This window comes from Lissotriton helveticus, chromosome 3_1 (genome assembly GCF_964261635.1).
Source record: "Lissotriton helveticus chromosome 3_1, aLisHel1.1, whole genome shotgun sequence".
NCBI lineage: Eukaryota > Metazoa > Chordata > Amphibia > Caudata > Salamandridae > Lissotriton > Lissotriton helveticus.
In genome coordinates, this window is record NC_136061.1 from 1,399,105,425 (window position 1) to 1,399,131,440 (window position 26,016).

A 26,016-nucleotide genomic window follows, 5' to 3' on the forward strand; every position below is an offset into this window, starting at 1 on the left:
CGATGCCATGCTCCAGGTGCTGGCTTTCTACATCTAGTGTGGGCCTGCGAGGGAGTGCATATATACTGGCAGCAGGTTTTCTCCGCCCTGACTAAGATGATAAACACCACAGTGGAGCCATCCCCAGTTTTGGGATATGTTGAACCCCTTCGGGCAGCACACCACAAATGTGTCATGCTGGCACTGCTCGTAGCTAAAAGAAGGGTGGCGTGCCGATGGGGCAGAGGGAGGGCACCTAAATTCAAGGATTGGATAAGTGACCTTACATATTGCCAGGAACAACTGGCGACATATGCTGAACTATTACCAGTGACTTCCAGACCAAACGATATCTGGGCCCCATGGAAATGCTATCTGCTGGCGCAAAGCACCTCCGACCACCAGGGAGTACCAGATACTGGATACACTAACTGACGGCTGAGTGCTTTGAATCTCTTATCACGAATTGAGGCAGAGACCGGTGCGCTTTGTGAGGAGAAGGCTATACAGAGGGGATTGGGTTGGGTTGGCGCTACTGCAGGAGGGAGAACCACCGGCCTATGCGAGATGAGGTTTGCTGATGTTCTGACATCATTCACTGGCAAACTACTTAGCCAACACTTTCCTGCTGTATACTGTGTAAGGATGATGTATTAATGCTTCTGTGTTTTGAAGATGTAACACTCTATTACAGGTGTTAATGTTACTTATCGATAGATGTGAGGGTCCACCATAGGATGTGTACACGTGACACTCTGGCCGTAATGGAGGCTATATCACCACCGCTTTTGTTGAATATTGATGGATATGACTGACTACTATGAGATATATTAATGTAAAGTTATGGATGCAGCAAACATGCCACATGTATTCTGTATTATAGTACTGATACGTATATGACTAAGTATGTACCTACTAAGATGTTAATACAAAAACTCCAATAAACAAAGTTTAAAAAAATAATAATTGTGCTAAAGAGATAAGGAAGTCACAAAATAGGTCAAACAGGAAATGTTTGAGTTGCAAAATATATATATTTTTTATGAGTGAAGATGTAATACTATCGTCTTAAGGGTATGAGCAATTAAGATTCCCGATGAACAAGATCAGCAAAATAAATTGAAGATACAACGTTAAGCACCAATGAAGGGAAACATAAGCTGTATGCCTACTCTAATTATTTCCAATAAGAAAGAATACCAAACATGTGCATAGTCAAGAGATCTGTCTCTGAATTTATAGTAAAACGTGGATTTAGGAACAAGTACTAATTTTTTGCTTAGTTTGTGATAGATTCAGTTGTGAAAATGTGTTACTACTTTTTTTTCTGAACTTGAATCAGAATTTCTAAAGTTTGATAATAGCTGCAATAATGAGGTCAAACAAACTATTTCGGTAGTAAAAACAAATTAATAGAGGTAGAAAGCATCTTAAAAATCATATGCACATCTGTCTGGTCTTTCAGATTTGAACACTAAATTAGTGCTTAATATGTGTTTAGTAAAGTGAAAATCATTCAATCTGCAGATTTGTAGAGTGCTTCTTGTCACCCGTGAGGTATCCAGGCGCTGGCAAAGTCCAGCTGATTAGCGGAATAGCCAGGCCTTCAGGGACTTTCGGAACTCTGGAAGAGATTGGGAGTGCCGTAGATGAAACGGTAGCTTGTTTCACGTTTTCGTTGCCAAGTAGAAGAAGAAGCGACCACTGCATCTGCTAGGTCTGTTGCAAGAGGTGAGTGTTAGAGTAAGGGACGCGGAGTGGAGGTGTCTGGTGGGCTGATGTAAGTAAAGGTGGTGGGTCAAGCAGGGTGGTCAACAGTTGTCTAGGGCCTTGTATGCATGGGTCAGGAACTTGAACTGGCATTATTTTCCGTACAGAGAACCACTGGGGTTCCCGGAGGTAGGGGGTGACGTGAGTTTGTCTAGGTTGATCCAGGATGAGTGTCTGTGGTGTTCTGTATGGTCTGCAGTCATCGGAGGAGGTGAGCTGTGCTCATGGGTAGAGAGATTTGCTGTAGTCTAATCAGTTGGAGATTAATCAAACTTTTTGATGGTCATGAGTGGATAACTTACATAGAGGTGAAATAGCACAACTTTTTTATTTACTAGTCCGCTTTGCCTGATTGTCCTTCAGAGAGAGCCTGTCAGTGCTAACATTTAAAAACAGTATACTGTCAACAGTTTAGTGTCAAAGAGGCTGCATGAATAGCAAAGAATGACCAAGAGCAAGTACCCTTTTAAAGGTTGTGCAAATAGGCAAGTTAGATATTTCTACAGACATGTATTGTAACTGGAACAAAATCTATTTTCAAAGACAGTCACAACATTAGTATGCAAGGGAAGACAGAGTTCAAGACAGAAATCCTCATTACACAAGAAACTCTGTTAGGGCGGACAGGCAGTATTGCTCTTAGCTTGGCGGTAATGCATCTGGGGAACGGGGAGGGGATTACAAACTGTAATAAATGAACACATGGATGAGTAGGAGCCAATTTTCCTGACATTTTACACTGACTTCTGCCGCATACATAAACAACACCTAATTGGACAACCAAAAAGTTGGTTTCAAGTTGAACAGTGTATTTTCAATTATTATGGGCAACAAGGCTTAATCAATATTAACTGCTAGAGTAGCATGGACGAGATGAGATCTGCATGTTCTGTACGCCCGACTCATCGCAGATGTCTGAATAAACAATCGTAAATGTAATGATCTGGAACTTACATTCAAAGTTGAAGTCTGGTGATCTGGCTTCTTTTTCTGCTCTCTCACGTTCTCTAAGTTGCTGGTTCAAAATTCTTAGTCGCCTTAAAAAGAATTGAGACCACAAACTTAAACGCACAGAGAACTATGTATAAAGGCTACAAAGCTACAAATAGCAAGTGCAATATCATATTGCTCTAAATATAAAACTTTTTCCATCAAATGTATTCTAATCCAGTCTTTAGCAGCAAGTGGGTAGTGAGGGGTTAAAAAAAAGTGGTGGAGGAAGTAACAACTTTTCTGGTCTAAAAAAAGTATATATATCTGGTTATACTTTAAATTGAATGCAAAATAGCTCCACAGTTTCACCTGGTTACACCAACAGTGTCCCTCTAATGGCACATGCCTCCCTGCAGCAATGACAATTCTTTTACAAGCATTTGCAATGCAATAGGTCTCGCATTTACGAGAGTTTAAGCTATTGGCATTGTAAATGAATAACAGTGTGTATAATATATCAACCTTTTTAACAAGCAAGGGAAGAGGAAGTGCAAAACAACAATTCTACACAATTATTAAAAACTCCAGTCTTTTTAATGATATTTCTTTTAAAATCACGTATTAAATGCATCAAATTTACACAAACAATGACAGAATAAACCAATTATCACAATACTAAAACCAAATCATACAGATAAAGACAAAAGCAATAAAAAGGAAGTGGCAATCAATACTTTCTCGACGCGCGTTTCGGCGTTTGAAAAAACGCCTTCATCAGGAGCCACAAATTGTTTCCAAGAAACCTAAAACAATTTTTCGACCACCAATTGTATGGCTATTCACTGCCTGCGTCCAGCACAAGCATATAGTGTCCCACTGTTTATATATTTACGATTATCCTATCAAAATAGAAGGAGATTCCTGTAGTTGCTAGATATGAAACCAGTTAAAATCAGACAACGCTTTCCGTATCGTATAGATTCCTTTTTCCTTCTCTTTTCCTTTAAGCAAACATCTAGACGTGCACGTAGCGTCTAGGTTCTACACCCGCATGGTAAGTATTCATGTCAGGGGCCACAAAGGTCTTTACACTCGGGAAAGCCGTTTTCGTATTTCTGCCTCTCGTACCGTGTTACTCGATGAAAACTGGTAGCGAGGGTTCTAACGGCGTCTACGGTGGTAGCTGCTGATGAAACCGGTCGGCGTTCCGTAACCGTTAGGAAAGATATCACCTTTTGTTTTGCACTTCCTCTTCCCTTGCTTGTTAAAAAGGTTGATATATTATACACACTGTTTAATTCCCTGTCCTATGAACTATCAATTCTGAACAGGGGGTCCTTGTTGTTTACATTATATTGTAAATGAATAAGCCTTTTATTAAAGTTTTAAAAAACAAAACATAAATAAAAGGAATTGGCATTTACATTGCCAATAGCTCAAACACGCGAAATGCTCGACTTATTGCATTGCAAATGTTTGTTTTTCCGAACAATGGGATTTACATGAAATTAAAGAGAAGAACTTTTCAATTGAAAAGGTATTAAGAAAAATACAATTTACTCTTCATCACCAAATTAGCTTGTTCAGGCCCAAGAGATACAGTGGAGCAGATATGCCACAAAGCACAATAACACAAGCATTTGCAATGCAATTGGCCTTGTATTAGTGGAAGTTGAAGCAAATGGTGTTGTAAATTACAATGTCTTTCATTTATTTTATGTTTATGGAGTGGATGTATGTAGTGTGGAGTTTAATTATATGGGTTGGATTGAACATGTTAGTTGTGGAATTGTGTGGGGTGGAATAGTGTGTGTGGATTTCTGTAGTGGAATTATGTGGTCTGGTGTTCAGTGGAATTATGTGGATAGTAATTATGTGGTATTAAATTAACTGGTATTATGTAGAATGGGATGGAGTGTTATGGAGTGTAAATATATGGATTGGTATGTTGTGAGCTGTTGAATTGTGTGACATGATGTTGAATTTTGAGGTGTGGATTGGATGCATTTGTTGTGTAAGTGTTGATTTGAATTATGTGGTTTGTTGTCGAATTATGTGGTGCAGAATGGATATATGTGGAGCTGAATTGCGTGGCGTGGAACTGTGTGGTAATTTGAGTGAAATTATGCTGATGGGAATTATGTGGCATGGTGTGAAGTGTATTTGTATGGATTGTTGCTATGTGGCATAGTGGTTTTATGTGGGGTGTATTTATGTGGTACTGAGTAGAGTGTAATTAGGTGGCAGTAATGAATGTGCACGTATGTGTGAAGGTTATCTAGAATGTATTTCATTATCCTTTATGAATAACAGTAAAAACAGCTGCAGGAGGACTGTCAAAATTATATGCATTTGGAGGCCTGTTTTAGCTTCAGTAAGTTGTTGAAGGCAAAGTTACCAGACAGTAACCTCCACAACATTTCCTAAAAATAAATAAACACAGATCCTGGAGATGCTGCCAGAAAGAGTACTTAAATGAAGGGTTTCAGATGATATTACACCTTGAATGCAGCACTTTAAACCATCCCTTGCCCATGACGTGGAAAAGAAATACGTTTTAAAACATAATTTAGCTGGTGAATGCAGATTTAATGAATAAAGCATCAGCAGCATTTCAAATGTTTAAAAATGCAAACTCTAAACCTGTTTCTTGAAATAGGATTAGAACCTAGACGTTCAAAGTGCACAGCAATCTATATACAAAGTATTGATCTGCTAGTGGGACACCCCCGCGCCGCACGGCCACCAGCTGCTGCGTGTGCCCCCCCAGTGCCTGCCTCTGCCTCAGCGCCGGCCTCGCAGCCGCCCTGAGAGCTCTCCTTGGTTTTCCCCCGTTTTTTGACCAGAATTTGTGCTTGTTTCTTAATTATTTCTTCCTGTGCCCTGATCGCGTGTAACAGTATTTTTTCCCCCGTTTTTGTCCAGAATTTGTGCTTGCTTCCTTTTCTCTTCCTGTGCCCTGATCGTGTGTCTCTGCATTTTTACCCCGTTTTGTCCTGATTTTGTGCTTGTTTTCCTGTTTCTGCCGTCTCTCGTCGTGTTGACCCCCGCTCCCGCTTCCCGCCACCGCCTTCAGCCCCGCCCCTTTTCTCTTCTGTTTCCCTCCCCGCTCCCGCCTCCCAGCTGCTCCGCCCACCCGCGCACTTGGCCTTAAATGGCGACCGTGCGACGCAGGTGAGTGTGACCCACTTGTGGGACACCCCCGCGCCGCACGGCCACCAGCTGCTGCGTGTGCCCCCCCAGTGCCTGCCTCTGCCTCAGCGCCGGCCTCGCAGCCGCCCTGAGAGCTCTCCTTGGTTTTCCCCCGTTTTTTGACCAGAATTTGTGCTTGTTTCTTAATTATTTCTTCCTGTGCCCTGATCGCGTGTAACAGTATTTTTTCCCCCGTTTTTGTCCAGAATTTGTGCTTGCTTCCTTTTCTCTTCCTGTGCCCTGATCGTGTGTCTCTGCATTTTACCCCGTTTTGTCCTGATTTTGTGCTTGTTTTCCTGTTTCTGCCGTCTCTCGTCGTGTTGACCCCCGCTCCCGCTTCCCGCCACCGCCTTCAGCCCCGCCCCTTTTCTCTTCTGTTTCCCTCCCCGCTCCCGCCTCCCAGCTGCTCCGCCCACCCGCGCACTTGGCCTTAAATGGCGACCGTGCGACGCAGGTGAGTGTGACCCACTTGTGGGACACCCCCGCGCCGCACGGCCACCAGCTGCTGCGTGTGCCCCCCCAGTGCCTGCCTCTGCCTCAGCGCCGGCCTCGCAGCCGCCCTGAGAGCTCTCCTTGGTTTTCCCCCGTTTTTTGACCAGAATTTGTGCTTGTTTCTTAATTATTTCTTCCTGTGCCCTGATCGCGTGTAACAGTATTTTTTCCCCCGTTTTTGTCCAGAATTTGTGCTTGCTTCCTTTTCTCTTCCTGTGCCCTGATCGTGTGTCTCTGCATTTTTACCCCGTTTTGTCCTGATTTTGTGCTTGTTTTCCTGTTTCTGCCGTCTCTCGTCGTGTTGACCCCCGCTCCCGCTTCCCGCCACCGCCTTCAGCCCCGCCCCTTTTCTCTTCTGTTTCCCTCCCCGCTCCCGCCTCCCAGCTGCTCCGCCCACCCGCGCACTTCGCCTTAAATGGCGACCGTGCGAACGCGCAGCGTTGACGCGCAGCGGGCGCGCCGATTGTGCGCCGAAGGCGCGCCAAAGGTAAGCCCGTCTGCGCCCGTCCGCGCCTGGACCGCGCCCAGTGCCAGGACCCCTGGCCCCCACCGACGGAAGCCGACCCGACGACCCTACAGCGCCGCCGACCTCATCGCACTCAACACCGGCCACATCCCAGGATGTCACCGAGCCGCCCCTAAGCACACCCACGGACCCTTCAGCTGCCTCGCCTGCAAGTTCACCTGCATCCGGACCTTCCCTGCACCCGCCAAGCCGACCTCCAGCAGCACCCACCTCAAGTGCATCCTGCTCAACACCCGCTCCGTCCACAGACACGCCGTAGAACTCTGGAACCTGCTCGACACCACCGCCCCCGACGTTGCCTTCATCACCGAGACCTGGATGAACACCTCCTCAGCCCCAGACATCGCCATCGCCATCCCAGAGGGCTACAAGATCACCCGGAGGGACCGCGACAACCAGACCGGAGGAGGCATCGCCATCATCCACAGAGACACCATCCGCATCACGACCAACACCGACGACACCCTCACCACCGCCGAACACCTACACTTCCAGATACACACCAACCCGAAGACCACCCTCAGAGGCACCCTGATCTACCGACCCCCGGGACCGCGCACACGATTCAGCGAGGACATCGCCGACTTCGTCAGCCCGCACGCTCTCCCCTCCGCCGACTACATCCTCCTGGGGGACCTCAACTTCCACCTGGAGAACAACAACGACCGCAACACCAGCACCCTGCTCGACAACCTCGACAACCTCGGACTCAAGCAGCTAGTGACCACCCCCACCCACCTCGCCGGACACACACTCGACGCCGTCTTCTCATCCAGCAAAGACGTCACCTTCAGCCACGCAACAGGACTCCACTGGACGGACCACAGCTGCGTCCACTTCACCTTCAGAAGAACGACGATCCACCACCTCCAGCAACAGGTTGCTCGAAGAAGCTGGAACAAGATCACAGCCGACCAGCTCACCGCCTCCCTGAGCCAGCACCCTCCCGCCAACTCAGCGAACCCCAGCCAGGCCGCCGACAACCTCACGAAGTGGATCAGCAACTGCGCGGACGAACTCGCCCCTCTGAGGACCCCGCCCAGCAGATCCTGCAGCAGAAAAACACCATGGTTCACCGACGAACTCAAGTGCTCCAAGAAGAACTGTCGAGCCCTCGAGAAAGCCTGGAGAAGGGAACCAACGACGGACAACATGACCACCCTCAAGCTCGCCACCCGGAAACACCACCAACTAATCCGCGCCACCAAGAAAAATGCATACAAGGACCGGCTGGACAACAACGCACACAACTGCAAGGAACTCTTCAACATCGTGAAAGAGCTCTCCAACCCCAACGCCGGAAACAACGACATCACCCCGTCGCAAGACCTCTGCAACTCCCTCGCGTCCTACTTCCACAACAAGATCACGGACATACACAACAGCTTCAACAACCAACCAACGCAAGCCACAACCGCAACGACGCCACCATCCACCACCCTCCGCACCTGGACCCCGATCAGCACCGAAGACACCATCCGCACCATGAACTCCATCCACTCCGGATCTCCGACTGACCCCTGCCCTCACCACGTCTTCAACAAGGCCGACGCTGTCCTCGCACCCCACCTGCGGGACATCATCAACACCTCCTTCGACTCCGCCACCTTCCCTGAGAGCTGGAAGCACGCCGAACTCACCGCTCTCCTCAAGAAACCCACAGCAGACCCCACCGACCTCAAGAACTACCGTCCCATCTCGCTCCTCCCGTTCCCGGCCAAAGTCATCGAGAAGACCGTCAACAAACAGCTGGCCGCCTTCCTCGAGACGAATGGATCCCTCGACCCCTCACAGTCCGGCTTCCGAGCGAACCACAGCACCGAGACCGCCCTCATCGCCGCCACCGACGACCTTCGAACTCTGATGGACAACGGAGAAACAGCGGCCCTCATCCTCCTGGACCTCTCCGCGGCTTTCGACACTGTCTGCCACCGCACCCTAGTACAGCGCCTCAGCAACGTCGGAATCCAGGAGAAGGCACTGGAATGGATCACCTCCTTCCTCGACGGAAGAACACAAAGAGTCCGCCTACCACCGTACAAGTCAGAGGCCACCAAAGTCATCTGCGGCGTACCCCAAGGATCCTCGCTGAGCCCAACCCTCTTCAACGTCTACATGAGCCCCCTCGCGGCCATCGCACGCCAACACAACCTGAACATCATCTCCTACGCCGACGACACCCAGCTGATCCTCTCCCTGACCAACGACCCCGCCACCGCCAGAGCCAACCTGCACGAAGGGATGAGAGACGTAGCCGAATGGATGACGACCAGCCGCCTGAAACTGAACTCAGACAAGACGGAGGTCCTCATCCTGGGCTCCACGCCCTCCGCCTGGGACGACTCCTGGTGGCCCCCCGCCCTGGGCACCGCACCCAAACCGACGGACCACGCACGCAACCTGGGCTTCATCCTGGACTCCTCCCTCTCCATGTCCAGACAAGTCAACGCCGTCTCCTCGTCATGCTTCAACATCCTGCGCATGCTACGTAAGATCTTCCGGTGGATCCCCACCGAGACGAGGAAGACGGTCACCCAAGCCCTCGTCACCAGCCGACTGGACTACGGCAACGCCCTCTACGCCGGAACCACTGCCAAACTCCAGAAGAGACTCCAGCGAATCCAGAACGCCTCGGCGAGACTCATCCTCGACATCCCCCGACGCAGCCACATCTCCGGACACCTGAGAGATCTGCACTGGCTCCCGGTCAACAAGAGAATCACCTTCCGGCTCCTCACCCACGCGCACAAAGCCCTACACGACCAAGGCCCGAGCTACCTCAACAACCGGATCAACTTCTACACTCCCAAGCGCCTCCTCAGATCAACCAACCACGCCCTCGCCGCCGTCCCCCGCATCCGAAGAGCGACAACAGGAGGAAGATCCTTCTCCTACCTGGCCGCCAAGACCTGGAACTCACTTCCGACCAATCTGCGCCTGACCCAAGACCACCTCTCCTTCAGGAAGAAGCTCAAGACCTGGCTGTTCGAGCAGTAGCGGCACCCCCCCCCCCCCAGCGCCTTGAGACCCTACGGGTGAGTAGTGCGCTATACAAATGACCTGATTGATTGATTGATTGATTAGTATGCTGGGTTTATGACACTGACCTGGTACCATTACATGTCAAGTCTAATTTTATTTATTAAGTGCATTTTGATAAAGCGCGGACATTACCCGAAGGTGTCAGAGCGCTGTACAATAGAGCTAGTTACGTTACAAGAGAAAAGTGGTACAAAATAGAATATTACAAAGACTAACAAGCATTTGCAATGCAATAGGTCTTGCATTACTAAAAGTATGAGCTATTGGTGTTGCTAAAAATAACGCAACGCCAATAGCTCAAACTGTTAGTAATGCGAGACCTTTTCGGAGGAGGACTGGCAGGTGGGGACGTGGGCATAAGTTACGCAGTCTAGGTGCCTTCATCCTTTTAGGCTGGTTTGTTGATGGCGATTACTACAGGGGCTACAGACACATGGGGGGGTGGGGAGGTGTGAGGAGGAGGAAATTGCGGTAAGAAAGGTGGTGAGGCCCGGGAGTTGTTGGCGCTGGTGGTGGTAGCCTGCAAGGGGGTAGGGCAGGGAGTGTAAGTTGGGGAGCTGGCACACGAGGGATGCAGCTCAGGGCTTGGGCAAATGCTAGTCAGCGGGTGTGGTGAAGGTGCCAGACTCCGCACTACAAGTGTGCAGGAGGCTTCCTTCAGCAAACTACAAGCATGCTTCACTTGTAAAGTGTGGCTGTAGCCTCCGTGCACCGCCATGGGTGCGAACTTTGTGCAGGGTGGACACGTTGTGTAGAGGTAATCGGTGTGCCCTCGCACGGACTTTGCATGCAACAATTAGCACAAAAGTGCTGACTGATTCCTTTATTAAAAGTGCTGGATGTGCTCTTTGTGCAATGTGTGAGCCCTTTGTGTAAAAGTGCTGGATGTGGTTGTGCTGTCTTTGTGCAACAGGTTGGAGGCGACTGTTGTGCGGGGGTGCTGCTTCAGCCCTTTTTGCAGGGTGCTGATTGCGCCCCTTGGTTTGCGTTTCGAGGCCCAGTTTTCGTGTCCTCGGCCTTTCGTCCGGTTGAGGCCAGGGGGATCAGGGGCAGTGCGGTGTCGGCCGCTGTGCCTGTGGGTGCTCGGGGTGGGCATAATAGGGTGCGTTGGGGTGGTCTATCTGTGAGGGATTGGGGGTGCCGCTTTGAAGCAGGTGTGGCAGACTAGCGGTGTGGCATTGCTCCGTGGACGGCTCGCACGGATCCCGGCAGGGCTGTGGGGGGACAGGATCCGGGGCATTTGGGCAATGGAGGGGGTGGCGGATGGCTTGGAGTGCCTTCGCTTGCGTTGGACGTTGGGGGGAGGTATGGTGCTATTGGGTGATTGTTTCTAGGTGGAGGAGGTGGCAGGGGATATGTGTGGGGGGCTGGGGGGGATAGGTGGGGGGCATCCAGGGGAAGAAAAACTTTTCCCAGATGGTGAGAACCAGGGGGTTGCTGGCTGGTTTGTGGAGATGGGGTTAGCGGTGAGTAGAATGCAGTATAGGGGATGGACATGGTGGCGGGGGGACTCTGGGAGAGTCCTAGGGCTGCTGCGGGTCGGAAGGGATGAAGGGGCGCTGGCGTAGTGGTTTGTGGATTTGGAAGTAAGGTTGGAGGGAGGCAAAGCGCGCCAATGGGAGTGGGGGTGCGGAGGGCACCAACGTAGACAGCCAGGGAAGACACAGCACGGGGGGGTTTAGTTACAGGGGAAAGGGGGCTGTCCGGGTAAAGGAATCTAATAGATAAGGAGAACTGGGAGGGCCGGCCTGCGAATTGGGTTGGTACGGGGGCTGCTCCACCAGGCATGGCAGGGAGCGCCAAATGCATGTGTTGGGTGGTGGGGGGGATGCAGGGGGGCAACAGGAGGAGTGTTACAGTTGGGCAGGGGTGGCGGCTGGTCCGCAGTGGGGTGCAGCTGGGACGAGTGCCGCCTATCGTACCATGCACCGGAGAGCATGGTGGATTGCCAGCAGGGAGCTAGGCTCCCCCCCCCTGGGTTAGCGGAGGTTTAAATAAGGAGACAACTGTCAGTAAATCATGGATACAAATTATTCCATGACAATTTGGTAGTCACGTAGCTCAATGGGGGTGCCTCTGCTATGACCATGGTAGATGGGAGTGAGGACCTTGCAGACAGAGGAGGGCTGAGAACAGGAGGGCTGAGAACAGGCGCACTGTGAACAGAGCAGCTGAGAAGCGGCGTGATTGTGATTTACAGAAGACCCTGAGAAGAGATACGCACGAGGAGGGGTAGCTGCCTTCCTGGCGCCAGGTCCCGGGGAGACACTGCACATAAGGCGAGTCGCGGATAGACGCTCGCGGGTGAACGAGGATGCAGGCGGCAGCCGGATCAGCACGTGTGCACAGCTGCCGCCTATGCAGAATGTGTGCTGATGTAGGTCTCAGAGCCCTGCTGCCCCAGCGAGATTGCGCACTGCCACGCCTGCAGCGCAGGCTGTCTTCATCAGAAAGATAAACAAGCGGCAGGGAAAGCGTTTGCTTTCACTTCCGATTGGAAAAAAAAAGCCCACAAGTGGTGTGCGCGCGCGCCACTGAGAGCCATGGCCTATTGGTGTATCAAAAGTTTACAACTGAAGGTCCCGAGCCGCCTCACAATTATCAGTTCTTCTGGTACTAGAATATGGGGGAACCTGCCGAAGACACAAGGGCTCAAAGAAAACATTAATTGAGGAAAAACTCAGAAAGTAAAGCGACGTCCTGGTTAAGGGCAACCTTGCACCATAATGTAATGTAATGTAATGTAATGTAAGGGGTGCTTATAGAGCGCACTGACACCATGGGTTTCCTGGCGCTGGGTAGACATGGAGAGTACAGAAAGACTAGACGGATTGAGGGAAGAGCCAGGTTTTTAGAAACTTACGAAAAAGAATCAAAGAGTTAGAAACTTTAAGAGAAGAGGGAAAAGAATTCCAAAGCTTGGGGGCCAGGTAAGCAAATCTCCGGCCTCCAGATCTACAGAGTTTATAAGAGGGAACAGTGAGAAGGTGAAGATGGGAGGATCTCAGATTCCGGGGCGGGCAATAAGGTGTAATCAGAGATTTCACAAACGCGGGACAAGGCCCGGTTTGCGATTTGAAAACAAGACAGCCGATCTTGAAGGCAGACCTGGCAGTGACGGGGAGCCAATGGAGTTTGACAAGAAGGGGCCTGGCAGATTGCCACTTCGGGATCCCTAGGGCCAGTCTCGCCGCTTGATTTTGCACCACTTGCAGTCTGGCCACCGATGTTTTAGGCAGACCGTGGTAGATCGCATTAGAGAAATCTAAGCGGGAGAGGACAAGGGCCATGATGACCTGTAGGAGGGCGTCGGGTGTGAAAAGAGATGCCACTTTCCTGATCCTGCGTAGCTGGTAGATGCAGGACGAGACTACCGTCCCCACCTGTGGCCCAAGGGATAGACCGGAGTCAATTGTGACCCCTAAGCTCTTCACCGAGGCCACGGGGGTGGGAGAGGGACCAAGTTCCGCCGGCCAGAATTGTGGCCCCCAGGAAGTGGCGCTCCTACCGGGAAGGAGGAGCTCCGTCTTCCCGGGGTTCAATTTCAGCTGCTTGTGGCCCATCCACTGGAGAATGTGGGACATGACTGCCTGGAAATTAGGGATAGCAGAAGGGGAGTTGAGAGAAAAGATGAGTTGCAGGTCGTCCGCGTAGTTAAACACGGTGACGTCCCACTGCCTCAAAGAAAAAAGAAGGGGGCGAAGATAGAGATTGAAAAGAAGAGGGGATAGCGAAGAACCCTGGGGGACCCCACAGGGCGAGCACTCCCTGGGGGCCCTGAAAGTGCCAAGGCTAAGGGTCTGAGACCTGCCGGTCAAAAAAGATTTGACCCAGGCCAGCGCCAGGCCCTGGATGCCAGCCTGCTCGACACGGTGGAGAAGGATGTTATGGTCCACCGTGTCGAAGGCGGCAGACAGATCTAGTAGTACCAGGGCCTGGGGGGTACCCTTGTCCACCCCGTCTCTCAAGGCATCCAGCACCGCCAAGATCACAGTCTCCGTGGAGTGGCCGGGTCTGAAGCCAGCCTGATTGGCCTCGAGAAAGTTGGAACTCTCGATAAACTGAGAGAGACAGGTGGTAACGTGGGCCTCCAGGATTTTAGAAAAGAAGGGTAAGAGGGAGATGGGACGGTAATTTGCTGGAACGGCGGGATCCGCCCCTGGCTTCTTCAAGAGAGGCACCAGAACGGCTTCCTTGAAGGGGCCAGGTACCGTACCAGAGGAGAGAGAAGAATTCAACAGAGGGAGGATGCAGTTGGGTAGAGAATGGCAGATGGCCCGGAGTATGGACGGGGGGCAACAGTCGTCAGGAGATCCGGACTTGACGCGAGTGGCAAGAGTAGCCAAAGAAGTGGGGTCTAAAGAAGGGAATTGTGTGAATGAGACAAGGTTGTGAGGGGGGGAAGCAGAACCAGCGCCAGGAAGGGTAGCTGGGATGGTGTCCTTGATCAATACAATTTTTTTCTACAAAATAGGTGCTGAGAGCATTACATGCTTCCTGTGTGGCAACCTGGGTGGGAAGCGTCCTGGAGTCTGAGGTAAATTCATTAAGAATTTTAAAAATTTCTTTAGACTGACACGGGGCCGAAAGAATTTTTTCTGATGCATAGGTTTTTTTTGCTGTAAGGATTGCGAATTTATACCTATTCCAGGCAGCCACATAGGCATCTCTGCTTAGGGGGTGATAATCTCTCCTCCACTTGCGCTCGAGTTGACGAAGTTCCAGGTGGAGAGATTTGAGGTGAGGGGTAAACCATTTGTGGGAGTTGCTGTGCCTGGATTGGGGGAACTTGATTAGGGGGGCAAAGATGTCGCTGGCTGTCGTGAGCCAGTCAGCTACCGACCCGCAGAGCTTATCGACACTATTGTCGTCAGGCAGCAAAGGGTAAGTTTGAGATAAATGGGCTACAAGTTTGGGAGGGTCCACAGCCTTCCACTTACGAGCCATGCCACCCTCCCGCAGGGGTACCCTAATCTGGCCGGCCACCGATATGGTGGTGTCGATCATAGAGTGATCCGACCACACGCAGGGTGTTATTAACGGGGGAGAGGACTTGACCCCATGGATCCAAATATGATCAAGGATGTGGCCGCCCTTATGGGTGGCAGACCTGACCAGTTGGATGAAGTCCAGGCTCGAGAGACCCTCGAACAGTTCGAGAGCATGCGGGCCGGCGTCCTCATGCTGAAACCAATAATTAAAGTCACCGATGATGACAGTACGGGGAGAGGAGGTAGTAATGTTGGTAAGTTGGTCAATGAAGGCTGAGGGGAAAGACGGCATAGGGTGGGGAGGGCGGTAGAGTACCACGAGGGTGACTGCCCCTGCCTCCGTCCCAAGGCTGAGGACCAGAGTGTCTACTTCCGGCAGGGTCATAATCGCAGAGGTGATGATCTTCAGATCCTTGCGTATGACCGCCGCCACCCCTCCCCCTGCGCGACCTCCTGAGCGGTTGGTGTTTAGCAGGAAGTAGTCTGGGGGGAGTGCAGCTAAGATGTCAGGAAGTGAGTCATCAGTGAGCCAGGTCTCTGATAACAATAGGGCATCAGGGCTCTCGGTAAGAAGTAAGTGCAAGATATCGGCTTGGTGCTTAACCATGGATCTTGTATTCAGGTAGAGGACCCGTACCAGTGACTCAATGGGAGCTGGAGCCACAGGTACTGGCATGGACCCGAGGCGGGGAGATGAGGTACCGGCGAGACCAAGGGATGTAATGTGGGTCCAGGTATCGGGGGGGAGAGGGCTGGCGGAAGCGTGTAGGCGCTTCAATGCAGTGGGGGAATGGGAAATAAAGGTAGCAGCATCCCTGGCCCCTGGGCCCGTCCGGCCGCGGACGGGCGCAGACGGGATTACGAGAATGAATTTCACATGCACCACAGCTTTTGTGGACTTATGGTAATTTGAATTGCAAACCTTCAGTTTTATTATTAGAGGGCTCCGCACTGATGTTGTCTCTTTCTAAGCGATTCTAATTTTGGCAGATATGAAGCTTTCTGAGGAGAACGGACTTTTCTGTGTTTAACACATTCATACAATCCCCAGGTGTGCTTGTTTGAAAAAAGTATTTGTCACTGCTCTCCCTGGCATGACTGTTCGTCGTGAGAAAAAGGGGGCAGGCTGGCTGAGTTGTGTAATACCGTCATGGGGTGCTAGAGTTCGGATTACTTTGATATGTCAGTTATGGTATTTTTCCTTCACAAGGAAAATAATATTCTGTGCAAACACTCCCTTTCCTCAATACCACCCGTAAAACGGGTGTGGCAGGGGGGGTTGAAAGGAATCCAGCAGAAGCTTCCGGACTTTGGTGCAGGTTTGTGAGTGAAGGAAAATAGGGGAAAGGATTTACACATGCTTGGAAATACAGACTAATGGGCAACTTTGTGGGTGAAGAACGAGCAAGCATGTAATAGTAACCCACGTTCAGGATCACCTATATGAGAAACCTCTTTAGGTTATTCAGAAGGCCCTCACTCACCAACCTGGTTGGTGACATGCTTCATCATTGGGCCCCACCAGGAGTGGCCGAATGCCACCCTGGTGTGCTGCAACGCCAGGTTACAGTGGAGCTGGGTTTTTGTGTGCAATGTGAATAAAGTGATTTAAAAATATCCAAATTGTGTCAAAAAAAGTTTTATTCGTTTTGCCAATTGGATATGTATAAAAGATGTGTAGGGTAAAGGACCTAAATTAGAAGTCCAGATTTACCCTTTGTGAGGTCAACATGTTTCAGCCTATGTGAAGGTAATTATACAAGCATTCGTCAGGACCAGTGAGAAAAAGTGTAGTGAAGGACCCCGGCGGTATGGGCGTGCTAAGGCTCACCCTAACCTGGGATTAGTAGTGTTAATAAAGGAATTATCTTATGTAAAAACACTGTATCAAGATTCCGTCACAATGGAGTGGAACAGAGTTTATCTTAACATACAAAGACATGGACAAAAATATACAACAGACAGGACAAGGAAAAAACAAAGGGAAGTTTAAATATATCCATATCCATTGTTGAAGAATAACATGCTCAGGTGCTCGAAATATGTGCTCATAGCCATATCAGCACGAGTGAGTAAGTAATGTGTGACATCGTGCGCCTACGGGAATAGCTATGGCCCCGTGGCGTTTGAAGGGAAAGAATTCCCCGCAAAAGTATACTAGCTTGGCTATATAAAATGACGGGCAAAATGGTGATAGTATGCCAACAATATGCTAATATTTAACATGTGTCATGAACAATAAAAACGACGGTCAGGCATGATGGGCAAAATAGGCTAATTGAAAAGGCAAAACCATCCTTACTGAGGGCGCTAACACCACAAGCACCATGGGTCTCGTGAGGGGGGGTGGTAGCGATGATGGCACACCCTACGAGAAAAAAAGGGATTACAAATTCAATGCGAGGAAAAATAGCAAAGCAGGACCGAAGGCTTCTCCTCAAGGAAAATCCTTGGAGCGATTGTAACAAGGAGACCTCTGGGGGCCGTATTGGTCCTCAGATATTCCGTAAGGATGGTCCCATGGAAGATAGTTCGTATTCGGTTTTTCTTTTAATTTTTTTTTTTTTTTTAAAACCTTTATTGAAAGATACGTATTAGTACAAGCGCAGGCCTACAACCACGAAGGTCGGCCGCAAAATCAGGAGATTCAAAAGAAGCAACATCAATGTGTACGATAGAATGAATACAGGATAGACGTGGAATAAAGTCGTTACACAGTCAGCGCCAGGATAAAAAGGTTTCATTTTACATTTTATAGAGGAGGCAGCAACCATGTCTACCAGAGCGTCATGCAACAGATACAGAGAAAGAAGGGGGGGGGCGGGAGGGAGACAGCCCCCCACGCAATCAGATAACCACAGTAGGGCAAAGCCCAGAGTCATACCACGCCCATCAAAGATTCAAAAATAAAGGACAAATCGCAGCAAACAAATAAAGTGGACGCCACATGTACAGCCCTCCCGCCCCGAAAAAGGAGAAAGTGCAGACATTTACGAAACAAAGGATATAAAACAAAGGGACATAGCCCACCCCCTAGAAAAAGGCAAAAAAGGGACCATAGAAGAAAACAAACTAAAATAACAAACACCCCCCCCACCCTACATCACTGTAATGGCTACGGCCTACCCCACTAAACAGCGTGCCTGTCGCCCAGAGTCACCCGAAATATAGAAGAAAGAGAAAGGGAATAATAACGAAGAAAGAGAAAGAAGAAAGAGAAAGAAAGAGAGGAAAAAGAGGGAAGGGAGAGGAGAGGAGCCAGCGACCGAAACATAGGACACCACCACCCCCGCAACAACGGATCACTAATCGAGGACGAAGAGGATATTGAGAAAAGCCTACACAAGGATAGAAACAGGAACTGTCCAAAATAGCGAGGCCCGGAGATGCCATTTAAAAAGGGTCCCACAGGCACCCAGGCATGATCACCCCTGTCCACTTCTATGAAGAGTTGAGCTGCCAGACCTCGCCACGGCTAAAGAACCGCATGATACAGTGGGTCCATACCAGTCAGGGACGGCCAATGGGATCTCCGCAAAACACCGTCCCGGCCAACAAGAAGCAACCAGTAGAGCACGGCAACAGTCAGAATGCAAAAGTACCTCAAAGATACACGTGGCCAAGCACAATTTCTGGGTTGTCCAGCACGAAGCAAAGAAATCAGGATATAGGAAACACTGCAGCATCGGCACCGGGTCCATTTGATCCCATTGAATCGAGCACCCTGCCGGAGATCCCAGCACAGCAGCTGGAGAAGTTTCAACCATCACAACTCGGGGAGACGACTCTGCGTCACAAAATGGCGAAGCAACCATGGCGGCGATCCGCAATTCCAAGTCTCGGCATTTCAAGGACAGGTCGATCCGCAAAGCAGCCAGGGCAAACAAGACAACACTCCGAGTAGGGGCCGCCCGAATCAAACGGGGCTCGGAGAGAGCAAATACAGCAACTTCCCTGTCTCCAGGAGCAAGAAACTCCGAGGGGGCATCCGCCATCTTGAGCACATCGCCCACCGCCATCACCGCAGCCGACTCCAAGCACCAGGAGCACCGGCGGCCCCAGGGCACACAGCCGATCCGCGGCGGATGGCGCCCGGCGGAGAAAGGAGAGTCACCAGAAGAACGGGCGTGCTCCCCACAGCACTCGGGGGGAGCCCAGCACCGGATCCCAGGCGGGTCAAGCAACAGGAGAGGGCTTCTCACTGGAGGGGTGCCGGACAGCGCGGCTTCTCTTCTCCGGGCCGGCAGGCAATCGGGCATACTGGGTGGTCCACCATCGGGGGTGGGCCCGCTCCGAGGCTTCCGGCCCGCGGCTCTCAGGCTCCCACCATCGGGTCTCTCCACCGGTTCCGGACCGCCGGCACCACGAACATCTCCGGGCAGGCCCAGCACTCGAGGCCCCGGCGTCAGGGCCGGGAAGGCCAGCAAGGTGACAAGGGTAGAACGCAGAAATCCCTGCACGCCAGAGCCCCGGAAAAAGGATGGTAAGTGAAGGCTCTTCCTTGGTAACCAAATTCGAAACACCCCGAACAGGATTAAAGACAGGATAGGTGGCGGGGAGGAAGGGATCTCGGAGCGAGGCGGTTATGCGACTGTTCCGATCGCCATCTTGGCTCCTCCCCTATTCGGTTTTTCTTAAGCTCTGATAATTGATATCACTCGTTAGTGTGAGTGACCGCCTGCGAGATGGAGGGGTCAGCAAACAAACGGGCGTGCTAGAATAGCATCCACCTCTGAGTCAGAAAAGGTTAAGCCCAAGTTAGCCATGCTGAAAAGTAAGACCGTAACCAAGTAATGTTAAAGAGGATCCTTCAAAGGGGAGGCGCTAGGTGGCGCCAAACCAAGATGGCCGCACTGGAGTGAAGCTCCCGCCCGACCTGGCATAATCCATAATCCTACAGCATCCTGATCGGTGATACTGGACCGAAACCCTCAAACCTGGCTCCGCTGGGGTGTCCTGCACACAGCGGTGCAAAACTCGCTTGATTTGCGCAGCTGCTTGCCTGGGGAGACGCCTGCGATTCGAGAGCGGGAGGAAGAGTCGCTTCGTCGGAGGCTGCCAGCCGGGTCTGCTGACTGGGACAGACCGGGGATCTGCGGCCTCTCCGACAGCGCCGGTGGACATTGGCCTGAAAGCTGTGCCCTGGTCCCCCCTCTCCTCCCCCCCCGGGGTCCGACCTCGAAAAATACTGCAGCGGTGATCCTGGTGTGAAGCGTGGGTGGAGGACACGACCAACGGCTTTCCTTTCGGCCGGGAGCTGCACCGTCCATTTCTAATACCTGGGAGGAGTGTTGCGGAGCAGCGGAGCACACAGACGGTGAGGAGGTGTGGGCGGACACGCTTCGGGCTGTTTGTCTTACGAGGGGCGGACCGGACCTGTGGGGCGCGAGGCGCTGCAGCGGAACATAGGGACGAAGAAGGGGTGAGAGCGGTCACACTCCATGCTGCCTGTACTCCCGGTGGGCGGACCGGCCTAGGGAGCTCCGCATTTACACCCCGGTAGAATATCGCCTCACCCCCATTGAGACTGCGGAGCCTGCACCGGCTGGGTCGGTACTGTGGAGGAAGATTGCTCACCGCAATTAGCCCAGCGTCCCCCATCCACACGCTCCGACGCTTGGACGGTGCGGGGCCTTGCGCCTGCGACCGGCGAGCCCCAGGCCCGGTCCCACTCTGCGGGGCCTCGAAGGGGCGAAAATTCCTGGCCTAGCCGGGGACACCACAGGCCATCGTGACGCCGCCAACTGGGTGCAGGCCTTGCGCCCCTGAGGAGACAGGGGCCATCATACCACACTGACCCGATTCCCTGCCTGTGAAGTGACGGACCCCCTCTCCAGGGTGGTCCAGTGAACACTGACCGAACAATCCATGCGTAGAGGCGGAATCAGAAGCGCCTTCTGACCTTGAGCTGGGGGATTTCCACTGGAAGATAAAATAGACGGAGGAGAGGCTCCATAGCGCGCTGGTCATCCCTATAACAGGCACCAACAGCCTGCTGCTAGCGAGTGTTTGCTTGCACCTACACATATACCCATCTCCTCTACCCGGAATACTGGCGTCCACTTCACTGGCGGCGGCCCGGACTCCGAGACGAGACATGGGGCGCAACGATACCAGGCAATCCAAGATACCGTTCGAGTCTAAAAAACCTGCCAAGGGGATGCCGGATGCGGAGGGGAGCCCCGCCGCGCCGACCCCCCAAGACGACGATTGGAAGACGCTATTACTTGGCATGAAGCAGAGCCTATCGACCATCGATGCCAAGATCGACACCATTAACACCCGTATGGATAGTGTCGTGACGAGACTTGAACAGCATGACACCCGCATCAAAGAGACCGAGGACAGGATCTCTACGCTGGAAGACGGGGCGACGTCGACCACCAAGCAAGTTTCGCAAATGGATAAACTGCTCAAGGTAATTGCGGATAAGAATGAAGATTTAGAAGCGAGGTCCAGACGCAATAACATCCGCGTCCTGGGCCTTGCGGAAACAACAAACACTGGCAAACTGGAGATCTTCATGGAAAAACTGGTGGTGGAACTGTTCGGAGAAGATTCCTTCTCCCCACATCTAATAGTGGAACGGGCACATCGATCACTTGCTGCGCCTCCTCCTCTTGGGCTGCCCCCGCGCCCTATCATCGCCCGTTTCCTGAATTACAGAGACAGAGATGCAGTTCTTCGTCGCGCAAGAGAGCTGGGCACAGTAACCTATGGCAACGCAACGCTGTCCTTCTTTCCTGATTTTACCCCCTCAGTACAAGATGCAAGATGCAAATTCGCCGCAGTTAAAAAGAAACTGCAAACCCACGAAATCCCATATGCTATGCTTTATCCTGCGAAGCTAAAGATCACACACCGTGGCACTCACCACTTCTTTACCAATCCGCAACAGGTGGAAGACTTTCTAAAGCAGCAAAGGAAGGAGAGACTCCGGGTGGAGAGGGAGGAGCGACGGTCCAGGTCACAATCTCCGTTATCCCAACAAGACTAATCAAGACAGTCCTTTATTCATCGAGGTACCACCGCCGGTAGCAGCTCTCCTCTGGACTAGATGCGCCACTTACTGGTGTGGTACCACTGCAGATTTTATCTATCACCGATCTACAACATTGACAAATGCCGGATCACCCACCTCCGTCCCACAGCCGAAGTCTGGGCTTTGTCCCGGATGCCAGTGGGTGCAAGTAAGGAGGTGGAGGGCAGGTCTGGCGCCTCTTAGGCTACGCCTCCAATGGGCGATCCCCATTACACCTTTCCCCCTTCTGGGGTCTGGGTTACTGTAGTTCTGATGTTGATTTTGGTTCTATTTGGGTTGTGGGAGGGAGGGCGGGTTCTGATTGCCCGGCAAGTTGGGGAAGCCGGAGTGGGAGGGCGGAACGCAAGCACTGCCTCAACGATTAATAGTACACTTGATGCGCTAGTGGGAGGCGGACATTTCAGTGCTGCGGGGTGGATGTTGATCTAGTCAGTTGGGGTTACCGGAGGGGGGATGGGATTGGGAGGTCGTCTAGTTCCTTACACTGTTCTTTGCCGATGGAGGGTGAGTCCCGGGAGGGGGAGGCCCCAGGGTGGAAGGCTGGGTAATGTCTTCATTTGTCATTCTGCAAATACTTGTTCGGTGCTTGTCACCACACCTACTTGCTCAGTTTATATGTCATTGCGGGGATGGGGGACGTAACGGATCCACCACCTGGGCTACAGCTCCAGGTATTGTCATGGAATGTACGAGGGCTCAATAACCCTAGAAAGAAAAGACACATTTTGGGGTACCTGGACAGACATGGAGTGGCTATAGCTCTTCTACAGGATTCTCATATACTGCCAAATGGGACCCCTCTATTCGCATCCAAATGGGCCTCGTGCAGGGTCTTTTCGTCTTTCTCCAGTTATGCTAGAGGGGTCACGATCCTTGTGCGGAGAGGGGTAGGTTTTACCCCAGCAGGCACGGACATGGACAGTGGGGGGAGATACTGCATGGTCTGGGGGAAATTGTACTCTCACACAGTGATTATTGCATGCTATTATGGCCCAAACACGGACGACCCATCTGCACTTCTCACGCTGTGGGGCAAAATTCAAACTCTGGGCATAGCTCATGTAATACTTGGGGGGGACTTCAATACAGCCGTAAAGCCTGTTCTTGACAGATCACACCCGCAATCGGCACATTACAGAAACACCCAACGTTCCTTACTGGGCATTCTGGAAGATCACCATTTAGTTGACGCCTGGAGACATACGCACCCCACCACGCGCCAAGGTACTCACTACTCCGCAGTTCACTCTACCTGGGCTCGCATAGACTACATTTTCCTTACGGCAGGCCTCACACCCTGGGTAATTAACGCCATGCACCTGGCTCGTACTTTTTCGGACCACTCACCTGTCCTCCTTACTCTGCGCGTCCCCCATGAAGTCTCCCCTTATTTAAGCTGGCGCCTCAACCCCGCGCACCTTGCAGACTCAGCCTTTAAGTCAGAGCTAGAGCTAGACATACAAGACTTCTTTGACCGTAATATTAACTTTGTTAGTAGCCTTACTACTGTTTGGGAGGCTTTCAAAGTCACTGTTAGGGGCTGGTGTATTTCCAAGGGAGGGGGAGTACTCAAATCCCTGCGGGGAGAGCTGAGCAAGTTAGAGTCCGAGATACGCACACTTGAGAGGGATGTAGCTAGCGGCACGGTGGAATATGAGAAGCGTGCTCAGCTCAGGGAGAAGATCAATGAGTATTCGGAAGCGGCGGAAAAAGAATGTCAATTCCGAGGTAAACCCTATATGGCGCGTATATATGGGGAGGGAGACAGGCCGGGAAAGGCCCTGGCCACGGCTGTAAAACCCCCTAGACATAGCAATTATGTAACTTCCCTGTGCGATGAACACCAGGTGCCCCAGAGGGACTTACCGGGACAGCTCCAGGTGCTTACGAACCACTACAAGGCACTATACTCCTCACAAAGGCGAGAGCCTCTGGTACTTCATACATACCTTGAAGATACGGCTATCGCATGGTTAGGCCCGACGCAACAGAAATTCTTACACCTTGAACTTGAGCTAGACGAAATAAAGGACGCCATTATGTCCATGAAATCCGGCAAATCTCCAGGATCAGATGGGCTGCCGATAGATTTCTATAAAACCTACATCCACCTACTCGCCCCCATACTGAAGCAGGTATATTACTCAGCTCTCGAGGAAGGGGCACTGCCCGACAGCATGAGAGAGGCACTGATAGCGTCACTGCTTAAGCCAGGTAAACCTCCGGAGCTGTGTGACTCCTACCGACCCCTGTCACTTTTAAATACTGACGTTAAAATACTGGCTAAAGTGCTCGCGACTCGCCTGAATCTTCTTATGGAGAGGCTGGTCCTCCCAGATCAGGCGGGGTATGTCCCGAATCGTGCGACTTCGCACAATCTTCGTACCCTGCAGGCGGTCATGCAAGATATAGATCCCAACTGTGAAGCAGCTGCAATATTTTTAGATGCTACCAAAGCATTCGATTCCCTGGAATGGGACTACCTCTTGGCGTTACTGGAAAGGATGGGTACTCCATTCAGCTTTTTGGATTGGATCAAACTTCTGTACACCAAACCACGAGCTTCGGTCCTCCTAAACGGGTCCCGCTCCGCACCCTTCGAGATACAAAGAGGAACCCGACAGGGTTGCCCATTATCTCCAGTATTATTTGCGATAGCAATTGAGCCCCTGGCAGCCAAACTTCGCCAACATCATAACCATAGGTCCCTGATTTACCCGGAACGTCAGCTGCTCATCTCCTTATACGCGGATGATATGACCGTATACGTACATAAACCGCGAGACAACCTCAATCCCCTTCTGCGAGAAATTACCAAGTTTGGAGCGATAGCGGGAGTACGAATCAACTGGTCCAAATCAGCCCTGTTTCCCCTCACTGACAACACTCCCCAGTTCTCCCTTGACTACCCGCTAGAATGGGCACAAGACGAGATAAAGTACTTGGGAGTCATCGTGACTAGGAACCGGGACGCACTGATCAGGGCGAACTACGGTACGGTCCTGGACAAATTAGCTGACAGCATAACGAAATGGATTCATCTTCCGTTGTCCATGGCGGGGCGAGTATCCATGATCAAAATGGTCATTCTCCCTAAGCTGCTTTACCTATTCACCAATATTCCCTATAGTCCAGGCCCGCATTTCTTTAAGGCGCTGGAGTCCCAGCTCTCCCGACTTATATGGGGGGGGGAAACAAGCTCGGCTAAAACTGGCGACGCTCATGTTACCTTACCATCAAGGCGGATTTGAAGTGCCGAACTTCCGATTGTACTACGACTGCGCACAGGGCCATGTCGCATCCTACTGGCTTCACCCTCCGCCCTTCATGGCGCATCTCGCTGTGGAAGACGGATATATGAGACCAGAAAAACCGTCGGGATACCTTTATAAGGAGGTTAATGTAGCAGATCGGGACCCATCCACGGTAGATTGTACAGTAAGAGCCTGGCGCAGGATTGCGGAGCGTATGGGGGTGACCCTTATGTATTCTCCCAGAATGATTCTGGCAAATGACCCTAGAGTGAGTATTGCCCGAGAGGAAATAGGCCGTAAACTGCTCTCCAGACTGGCCCTCTGCAAGTGGGGAGATTTATACGTGAATGGCCAGTTTCGTACAAAGGCTCAATTTTTCGGGGAACAAACGCCTTCTATTATGGACACATTCCTATACACGCGGCTCCGACAGAATATCAGATCTATCACACTGGAGTTCCCGGGTGAGCCAGAAACCTTTACGCCCCTGCATGCACTGCTACAGCAGGACACCCCGAAACACGTTGTTTCCATGCTCTATAAACACGCGAATGCTTCCTCCGTTCCCCCAGAACTGCGTGCCAGACGAGACTGGGCCGCGGACTTAGACCCTCCCCTTTCAGACGAGCAATGGGAAGACAGCTGCTCCCATACAGTATCGGTGACGGGAAATGCTCGCCTTAGACTGATTCACTATAAATTCCTCCACCGCCTCTATTACACTCCTGCCAAGCGCCGCCGATTTGGTCTTCGAGAGGATGATCGTTGCGCCAGGTGCGGACAAGTGGGAGCTGA

At 51.4% G+C, this 26,016-nt stretch overlaps 1 protein-coding gene across 5 annotated transcripts in view; it reads right to left on the reverse strand.

Annotated features, from left to right (window-relative positions):
• The window catches only part of CCDC14 (coiled-coil domain containing 14), a 214,275-nt gene that overhangs the window by 96,240 nt on the left and 92,019 nt on the right, over window positions 1-26,016 (reverse strand). For all 5 annotated transcript variants that reach the window (XM_078682037.1, XM_078682039.1, XM_078682038.1 and 2 more), the window contains one exon: window positions 2,704-2,786. In XM_078682037.1, coding sequence (XP_078538163.1) covers window positions 2,704-2,786 — 83 coding nt within the window. The remainder of the gene's footprint in view (window positions 1-2,703; window positions 2,787-26,016) is intronic.